Source organism: Cebus imitator, unplaced genomic scaffold, assembly GCF_001604975.1.
Source record: "Cebus imitator isolate Cc_AM_T3 unplaced genomic scaffold, Cebus_imitator-1.0 Scaffold12, whole genome shotgun sequence".
In the NCBI taxonomy this organism is placed as follows: domain Eukaryota; kingdom Metazoa; phylum Chordata; class Mammalia; order Primates; family Cebidae; genus Cebus; species Cebus imitator.
The window spans coordinates 574,278-584,743 of record NW_016107327.1 but is presented as its reverse complement, the minus strand read 5'-3'; the positions used below and the strand labels follow the sequence as shown (position 1 = coordinate 584,743).

Genomic DNA, 10,466 nt, shown 5'->3' with positions numbered 1-10,466 from the left:
TGAGACAGAGTCTTGCTCTGTCACCCAGGCTGGAGTATGGTGGTGAGATCCTAACTCGCTGCAACCTCCCACTCCCAGGTTCAAGCAATTCTCCTGCCTCAGCCTCCAGAGTAGCTGAGATTACAGCTATCTGCCACCACGCTCAGCTAATTTTTTGGCATTTTTTAGTAAAGATGAGGTCTCACCATGTTGGCCAGACTGGTCTCGAACTTCTGACCTAAAGTGATCCACCCACCTCAGCTTCCCAAAGAGTTGAGATTACAGGTGTGAGCCACCACGTCCAGCCTAGTTTTTGTTGTTGTTGTTTTTGTTGTTGTTTAATTTTAATGGTTACTTCCAGTCATCATGATTTCTGTTCATATCCTTGAGATCAATTTTGTGACTTCGCCTAAAATCAACTAATCTACTCATGAGTCATATTTCATACTGCAAGCTATAAACTATTCATCTAGTCCAGGGATCATCAAACATTTTCTGTAAAGGGCAAGATAAGTAATTATTTTAGGCTTTCTATGCCAACATGGTCTGTGTCATAACTTCTTAGCCCTGCTGTTGTAGAGTGAAAGAAACCACAATTTATGTTCAAATGACTATGGCTGTGTTCAACTAAACACACACACACACACACACACACACACACACACACACACAGTGGACCTTATTTGACCCATGGTAATAATTTGCCAACATCTACTTAAGTTTTTATTTTTACTTTTATTATGAAAATTTTCAAATATACACAAAACAAACCATATACTATTATTTAGATTTAACCGTTGTCAATATTTGCCATATTTTTTATCTATTTCATTGCTGAATTATTATGAAGAAAATTTCCATCATCATGACATTTCACACCTACATAATTCACATATCTGTAAAAATAAACCTAATATGGCTGGGCACAGAGGCTCACGGCCATAATCCAAGCACTTAGGAAGGTTGGGGGGGGGGTAGACCACTTGAGGTCAGGAGTTCAAGATCAGCCTGGCAACATGGTAAAACCCCATCACTCCCAAAACTAAAAAAAAATTAGCTGAGCGTGGTGGCTCGCTCCTGTAGTCCCAGCTACTTAGGAGGCTGAGACACGAGAATTGCTTGTTCTGGGAGACAGAGGTTGCAGTGAGCCAAGATCGAGCCACTGCAATCTTGGCTCTTTTGTCCAAACCAGAAATCATTACCAACCAGACATTGCATGTGATTGTTATATATTAAAAAGAAAAGTATCTTTTAATCTAAAATGCAGCCCCCAGCTCCCAGACATCTATGTGTGTGGCATTGACTCTTTGAGGAATAGTTTAATTTTAAACAATGTGAACAAGATCTACAATCAATATATCTCATAGGAATATTAATACAGTATAGAGGCAAACACAAAATTTTTATTTATATAATGCCTAACTTATTTACTTCAATTTCTCCTCCATGTTTAAGGTTTTTATCTTATACCTATTTTTTTAAACAATTTGTAGATTTCATTAGGATAATTTAGACACATAAATAAAACTAGAAGTTCACATATAACATCAAAATATAGCTAACAATAATTTATTCTATATTTCAAAATAGCTACAAGAGAAGAACTGTAAGCTTCCCAACACAAAGAAATGATAAATGTTTGAAGTGATGGATGTCGCAGTTGCCCTGATTTAATCATTATAACACTGCAGACAGATGTGAAAACATCACATGCATCCCAAAGATATGTACAGTTATTCCCTACCAATTTAAAAATACTTTATTGCTAAAAGGAAAAAAAAGCACATTCTGAAGAATTTCTCTGAAGTATGAATTCATGCTATGGATGCTATGTAAGTGAAGGTGGATAAAACAGTTACTGTCATTAGGCTTGAGAACTTCTAGATCAATAAAATGTGTTATCTTTAGTTAAACATGCTGATAATTTTGTTTTTCAAAATTATTTTTATAGGGGCTGATTATTTTGTTTTCTTAAAAGGTATTGCAATATTTCAAGCTAAGAACAAATATAGTAACGCAAACAGTTAACATACATTCTGGAGTTTGCAATGCCTTATAAAAAAGAGGAATATCCTCCTCTCTAGAGAATTTTGGCCCCTATGGAAAACTTTGTCAGCTCACCAGGGAAATTCCAGACAAAAAATCACCCCAAATCTCACAAAATTTTCATGAAATGAGAACTGTTCTATGTACGTGGAGGTACACATACTAAACAATGTTCAGAGTGAAGAAAGGAGTTCACTGAGATGGGAAAGAAGCAACAGTGCGCTGAGAGGTTACAGATGAGGTTCCTGGAAGAAAGAAGTGAAAACAATGTGAATACGGAAATGGAACAGTTTGTGTTGCCTATGTTGTAAAGCATCTTAACTCACTGGCATTAGGAAAGAGGACCACCAAGTCAGGAAAAAGGACAGGACCAGCTGAGATAGGAGTACGTGAAGGAAAACTAATTAAATGTGCTAATTGAAAGCTGGAACAAAGATCAAGTTCTCAGTTAAGTAAAGGCATAGAGTAGATTGAATGAGATGAGTTTGTAAAAATGAAAAGGACCTAAGGCTTGGCATAAGACACAAGATAGACAATGAAAGCAATGATGTTTGCACTGTCCGGTATGGTAGCCACTAGCCACATGTGGTTATTTACATTTAAATTAAGTAAAGTTAAATATTCACTTCTTCAGTCATGTTAGCCATATTTTTAATCCTCAATAGTCACATATTATAAGTGGCTACCATATCAGACAGCATAGATAGAGAATATTTTTGCATTGTAGAAAGTTCTACTGGATAGCACTGTTCTGAGGACATTAAAGTGAGCAAGAAAGAGAAAAAGACAGGGAAGGAGGCAAAGGAGAGAAAGTGATTCGTAAACTCCCTCTCCCACTGTGTTTAACATTGGATTGGCTCTCATGTGACTGTCTAGACAGACATTGTTCTGCAGTGTTGAAGTTCTATTACACTTCCTCTCCAGAAAGATGCCTGAGAGATTGCTGCTGCCTTATGAATTCTCTAGTCAGATAGGATTGGTGGAGCAAGGCATTGAGTTAGGGGTGGAGCCAGGTTGGGTTTAGGGAAAGGTATTTTAATAGTAAAGAAGGCCCCCGTACATGCCCAGCCATCATGGCCAGAATACAAGGTGCATAAAACATTGACTTGCCACTGGAAAGCTGCAAGAGTAGGTCCTGTTGTCTCTGGTGAGCAGTGATTCTTCTGTCATTCATGGTCAGACAACCTGATGCTAATATAGTGCTCAGACTAAGTCACAGGTTGAGACAGTCTATTTTACTTGACATTTCTCATTAGAGAAAATTGGCCAGCTCATCTTTCTAAATTTCATTTATTTACATCTGCCATTTCCAATCATAAGCATTCTTATTCACTGCAAATAAACATGGGCAGCCTATCTCCTTCCCTCTACACTCTATGATGAATCATATGAAAATTCAAACCACACATCTTCTTTGCTACAAATCTGTAGTGAAATGACAGCACTCTGTAGACTCTCTGACCTGCAGAGATTTTCTTCCTTTTGGAGACATTTTGAGTAACTTTTTGACCATAATCAGCATCTTATCAGATAGGTCTCTCGTTCCAAGTAGCCATTCCAAACTAGGAGGGCATCCAGTGTTTATGAGCTTCCTGCCACTCACAATATTTATGCTAGACATTGCCAGGGGAAGAGAAGAGAGACAAAAAATATGTCCAACTTCTGCCTTGTGAAGGTTGCTATTTATTTTCACAAACCTCAGGGCTGCATTCAGTTTCCCATCTACATGTGTAGGCAGCCATTTCTTCCGTGTATTCCCTATGTTCTAATTGGCTCACTGTACAGATTCTTGGCTCTGTGCTCGGGAATCGTCATTGACTTTTAACCCACCTCACCTGCAGAGCAGCTTTCTGTGTTTCCATTAGTATTTCAGGCACCGAATCTCATTTTTAAAATTATCATCAGGATTTTAATTGGTGGTTCTCACTATTCACCCTTAATTAAGTTTAGTAACATTTAAATGTTTGTTTTGTAGCATTTTAAAAAGAATCATAAAGAGAGAAAAATAATTAAGGAGAGAAAATAATTCCTGCAGAGGGAAAATGAAGGATTCCTTGGACTTAAGGCTGGTCAGTTAATGGGAATTAGGAATTATGCAGTGGATCTAATAATTGTAAGTATCATTGTTTTACTTGTTTGAATTAATAACTTAAAAAAAACCCTCACTCTCACATTAGCAAACTTTCCGTCTCTTAACAAGTGAAAATAACTGAAACTTTCCCAACATCTACTAAAATGGAAAGTTTGTAATTTTCTACTATGACCTGAGGGTTTGGCTACAAACAGATAATCGAATGAATAAGATGAGGGTTCAAGTTATACCTGCCTATTTAATATGGAGAGAAGTTAAACCACTTGTAAAGACAGCCTAAGGTGAGAAGCCCCTATCACCTGTATAATCCTCCACATTTCTGTTCACTTTAAGTGCCTGCCACCGAAAACCTTCAGTGAAGGAGTGAATCTTCCTTGCCCCATCGAGAGTTGCTTCTCAGGTGGAAGAAGGGTGTGTCCCCAAGTTTTTACCTGGGAGCAATGATGATCTTGTCAAGCATTTCAGTGAGACCAGCCCAAGTTTTTAGGGTGGGGATCCAGACTGGTTATACGTACCTGCAGTCCTTCTCCCAGAGGAAGGCAGAAACACCTCAGAAACGCCTGCATGTAAGAACATCTACTGAGAAATTATTTTAATCAGACACCAGCTGAGTGGGAGAAAGAAAAAGAACAGAGAACAAACAAAACTCCCTTGGTCTTGGATGTAAGAGAATCCAGCAGAGATGGACTGGAGTTTCTTCAGAATAGCTGCAGTGCTGTTCATTTTTCTGGTGAGTGGATTCTGGTAAAAATTCTTCAAAATCATGCTCATTGTAAACAAGTGGAAATATTTTAGAAAATGTTAGTAGACATTATTTCTAACCTAAACCCATTAAAAATGTGTGTTAATGACAAACTGATTTTATGAACTAGATTTTTCAATAGCATTTCACTATTTATTTGAAGATTCAAGACGACATTAATGCATCAGTGTCAACTCATTGTATTACATCTCTGACATTGAAGTTGTTGCTAAGTCATGCTGGGAAAATACTGAATTTAGGAAATTCCTATCACTAGTTAGTAGCACTTTGTGGTCCAAAATCTCTTTTGCAAGAGGGTTTTTAAACTAATCAAGTGTGTCTGGACTTTTAACCTAAATATTTTTTCATTGTTTCAGTATCTTTGGTGTTGTAATTACTCGAATTTTTTAATACATAAAAATAGCATCCACATAATTTAAAATCATAGCAGTTTGTGGCTGGCCTCACTATCCAAATAATCTTGTCAGTTGCATACTTGGTTAGAATCTATACCACTATTATCAAAAGCCCCGCACTGTTTACAATTTTATTTAAAACATTTTTAATTTCAAAAAACGGCAGTCCAGGAGGTTTATAAATGACATATTAAGTGAAGAGGTGGCTATAAAGAGTAAGTAAATTATTATTATACTCGATCTTACTACTGGAATGTCAATGATGATAGCTGTGATACTAAAGTTGTGTACTTGATGGTCAGACGAATGCAATGAAATACTTTATCATTGCCCCCTTACATGTAATTAGTTTTCTCTTTGTAAAGATAATATTAAGTGCACCACTAATGTATTATGTCAATTTCACTTCAGTGAAAATTTGAAAATTGTAATCTCTCTCACAGTAAGGTTAATGTAATTCAAAAAGTCAGGTGCCAAGTAAATTGCCCTCCAGCTTGGCAGTATGTACAGTGTTGTTGCTCACATTTGTTTCTACTTGCTTAATTTTTCAACTGGAATGTTGAGTTGGTATAATAAGTTAGATCTTTGATTCAAAGTATACTGGTTAGTTTGAATTCAGTTTTTTAACTAAGGCAGGATATAATCTGTGGATTTTGCTATAAATAACCATAAATAAGCTGGTGGCTTTAGTTCCAAGCTTCCCTTCAAACATTAGTCCTATCCTATGGACTTTTCAGTTGATATTTACGATCAGTTGATTTCATTATTTAGGATTTGGTAGGGATCACTGAGCAATATACAGTATATCATTTGAAATACAAGACTTTCATAATGTCAATAATCAAATACTTTCACTTAAAGTTTCAGATAAATTTGATCCATTACGAGCTACTATAGTTTTAGTTGATCAGCTTGTTCAGATACAATAACTTTCATAGAATCTCTAAGATGTGCCTTATTCTTCATTTGCTTATTTTTAATTAATTACAGCATATAAAATTTCTTTAAACAGTCACTTTCTACTTACTCATTCTTCAATAAAATGTATCATCATCAATATCATATATCTTTATTGAACTTTCTCTGGCTGTGCCTAGATTTTTTGTTGTTGTTGGTTTACAGGAGGTTTTCAGGAATAGGGGAAGAGGAGGTTACTGTATTTTATATTGAAATCAATCACAACTCTCTCACATGTCTTATGAAAACTATTTCTCAAAGAACTTACACTATAATGAATTACAGTGTTTCATTTTTACATTGACATCATAGCTTTTTTGTGAAACATTTCACTTTTTAAGTTTTGGAAGATCAAAATTTATTTTAACTACTGTTTTTATCACATAGAATGATTTTGATAATTGTCCTTTGGAGTTTCCTAATCTGTATTTTTCTTTAAAATACTTTTTTCTTTATAAAACAACCACCAGTATAGCATATTCTTCTAATTACCTTTCTTCTAGTCTTGTTATAAATGCTTGCTTATACTAAAAAAGAAAAAGAAAAAAATCTATGTAAAGTCTTTATATTCATCTCTACTTGAAGTCAATAAGTGAGAATCTGCATTATGACGCATATTTGTATAATTGTTAAGGCCTTTAAGACATTTAAATTAGTAGTATCTTTAAAGCAAAGAGAACTGAGTATCTGTTTGCAAGCATACTGTGTATTCAGCTCAATGCATCTGAAGGTTGTGAGCTTTGTTCAAATGGGTGGGTTGAATCAGAAAGAACAAAGCTGGACGAGCTGCTCTTACAGCCAAGATTGCTCTATGGCTATCCTATTGTTCTGACAAGTCTCCTGGACAGACAAGAGATTACACCTGCTATAACACTGCAAGTCAAACATATTTTGTTAATTCTGCATCTATTTTGCTTTCTTCTTTTTGTCTCCACATATTCAGTGCATGGAGTAGAGAAGGGAGTTAGAATGTATTTTTTCTAGGCCAGAGAATTATGCTTCCTATGCACCAAATAAAAGAAACCTGTGTGGCCGCAGGTGACAGTGGTAAAAAGTACAGCATGGTCACTGTGAGAAAGCAAAATAGAGCCAGCAGGGTTTCCATGGTTTTAATGATTTCTGAAAATTACTTGCAACTTTACCAGATCCAATTAGTTCATTCAAGTCAACACAAATCTGAAGATGTGTTTTTCTAAAAAGGCAAATTTCTGTAGCTCAAGCTCAAAGGAGAGAGAAAATAACTTTTCTCTATGACCATAAATGATCTGATTACTTCAGTTTATCAACCTATTCCCCCTCTTTCTATGAGCTAATATTTCCAGAGCAAACAAACAAAACACCAACCATCTGATCACCTGATAAACTAACTCCACAGCTTGAACCAAACTGAAATTCTGTAAAATATGAGCAGGAGTTTTTAAGAGCACTTTCAGCACTCAGGCTAAAATACACAGTAAATAATATACATTTTATTGCATAGCTCCTAAACTTAATTGAAGACATCTTAAGTCCCCATAATTGTGTTCACAGGTGCCTAAAGCAAGAGAAAGACTATCAAACTAGAACAGACCAAATGGAAGACAAGCAAAAGAGAGGGTCCTTTGTGCTTTCTTGAGCATGTATTATAGTGATGCATATCATAGAGATTAGTTTTTCAGTAAAATATTTTCTAGAAAATGGAAGGGGAATATTTTTGTTCACGTATTCAGTGAAACTTACAAATTGCATTCAAGTATTATCATTAACATTCATATGGTATTCATAAAACCTTTATCATTCCGCTGCAGATTTAGGATTAGCATCTTCTATCACCTTTACAGAAACAGGGAGGACAAATTTATCATCGCTCAATTGGTTTGAGTTGCCACAGAGCAAAAACATTTTGTCATCCTTGTTTTAGGAAAGAGTAGAACCTAAAACACTGAAGAATGCTGCCTTAAATCTGAAAAGCTGACCCTAGGAGTAAGATTCACTTGTTTAACAAATCTTAACAATCTGGAAAAAGGACACTCTCATGTATATTCAGAGCACTTAATTTCTGATAACTCTTTCTCCACTACACATTCATCAAAGACATGGTTGCTGAGTATCCCTGTGTCCTAATAGGCATTGCCTAATATAACAGCAGGAGGCCTGCTCTGCCAGGCATTGCAAGTAGATTTATATGCTCCCTTAACTCAGGGAACACCCTTGCACAGTGCTGGGTCAGGCCACCCTTGCTGATTATGCTTGATATGCAAATTCCTTCAATAGACTTAGGCTGGTCAAATTTTTTTAAATGTCATTGGCTGCTGATCCATACTCTTAATTGGTCTATGAGAATAGGGCACAGTTTTTCATACTTGTCTAATGAGAAACCATATCTCTACAAATTACTAGTTGCCTGTTGCTCATAAAACTACGTGACTGTACGTTATTTGAAGGCAGGTTCTGTGTTTGATTTGCCTTTGTATCACTTATAGTGCCTTGCACTAGTGCAAGATTGCTCAATAGATGTCTCACCACACACAGCAGAGGTACCACAGGAAGTTTTGGATAATTTATACTACTCTTCCCCCACGTAGTCCAAAAAATTATCACGCTATTAAACACAGAAATCACAATACTAGATTTCTTCAACATTTTAATGGTATAGCATTAAATTCACTTTGCATTTCATCTGAGGCTTACTATAATATTTTTAGGCCTTTAAAAGTCTTAATCTAGCACTGGATCCACATAATAGACATTCAGTGTGTACTTGTAAAATAAACAAATGAAAAGAATAAATTAGAGAAATCAACCCATTGAGATGTTGTCAACCCCAGACTGTGATACCCTTTGTCAGAGCAATAAAAAAAAAAAAAAAAAAAAAAATAAGAGGAGCTTTTTAAATAAAGAAAATTGTGATATTTTAGCTTTGTTTCAAGGGCTTCTTTATGATGTATATAAAAATTAACAATTACATTAGACTTGAATGCTTAACAAAAAGTAAACACTTATGTTAGAATTGAATGCTTAGCAAAAAGTGACTTGGAAGACCATCTCACAATTATTAAATGCAAGAGATGTTTTTAAATTAAAATGGCCTGTTACTCTCAAACCCATTTTTATTATGTGCAAAGAAGCATGAACTTCAATATTAAAAAGAAAAACATTAAAAATTACTATAATTGGGGATTTATTAAAATTAGCCTGCAGTTTTGTCTCCTGTAGCTTTTAAAAAGTACATAAATTGATTGGTTCCTAAAACAGAAATGAAGAGAAAGCCCATTGAAGATGCATTTCCGGTGAATTATTTACTGTTTTCATAGAATTTTAGGACTAGAGGGAACTTTCAGTCTCATATACAACTGAGGAAACTGAGGCTGATTTAATGACTTACCTCAACATCCAACATCCATACCCACTCGGCAAGGTAGCTGAGATATACTCAGTCAGATATACTGACAATCCTTGTGTTCATCTCTAGGTAAATCTCCATTACAGACTCCATAGCACACACTCCAAACTCATTTCTCAATCCAGCTTCTCCCCTAATTGCCAGAAAATAACCTCCCCCTTACTGCAGGGACAAGGTCTAGGTCATTTAGGAGAGTGTCTTCCAATTTCCGATTCCTAATTGATTGATTTTAATCTCCATCCACCTCACTCTTACTGCAGGGAGAAGGTCTAGGTCATTTCAAATAATGTCTTCCAATTGCCCTTTCCTAATTGATTGATTTTAATCTCTATCTTTCCTCTCTTCCTTGCCTTTGTTTTTGAAGTCCTTTCTTTTTCTGCCCATTCTCCCCTTCTCTTTTCATCACGACACCTCTATAAGAATCTTCTTTCTGAACATCTCTTCTTTTAAATCAAAACCTCCTCCTAGTCTCTAAAAATCCTTAGGTTCCTCTTACTCAAAAAAATGTCCTTGAATGCTATATCTAGGTCTACCATCTTGTCCCTCTGTTCCCTTTTATCACCAGTATCTTGAAAAAGTGACCATCTTTATGTCCTCCCCTCCACCTCTTACTCCCTAATCCCTTGCTGTCAAGCAGCTGCATGCTCCATCCAGCTAAAAATATTCTCTTGAAGGTCCTTCAGAACCTCAGGATTTCATCAGAATTCACCTGCCTAACTTTTCTATATCATCCCTTTCAACGCCATCTGTCTTTCTATTTTCCTTTCCTGTGGCCTCAATTATAATGCATTATATTTTCCTATTGTTTCTTTCACCACTCCTTCTCTCCTTTCTTTTTTTTTTTTTTTTTTT

At 35.8% G+C, this 10,466-nt stretch overlaps 1 protein-coding gene and 1 long non-coding RNA gene across 2 annotated transcripts in view; one reads left to right on the top strand and one right to left on the bottom strand.

Annotated features, from left to right (window-relative positions):
• Positions 1 to 10,466, bottom strand: part of LOC119466921 — a 117,383-nt gene that overhangs the window by 13,483 nt on the left and 93,434 nt on the right. The gene's annotated exons all lie outside the window — the stretch shown is intronic.
• Positions 4,032 to 10,466, top strand: part of DSG1 (desmoglein 1) — a 35,691-nt gene continuing 29,256 nt past the window's right edge. Inside the window, exons 1-2 of the mRNA XM_017498012.2 lie at positions 4,032 to 4,138; positions 4,451 to 4,847. Coding sequence (XP_017353501.1) covers positions 4,800 to 4,847 — 48 coding nt within the window. The 5' untranslated portion in view covers positions 4,032 to 4,138; positions 4,451 to 4,799. The remainder of the gene's footprint in view (positions 4,139 to 4,450; positions 4,848 to 10,466) is intronic.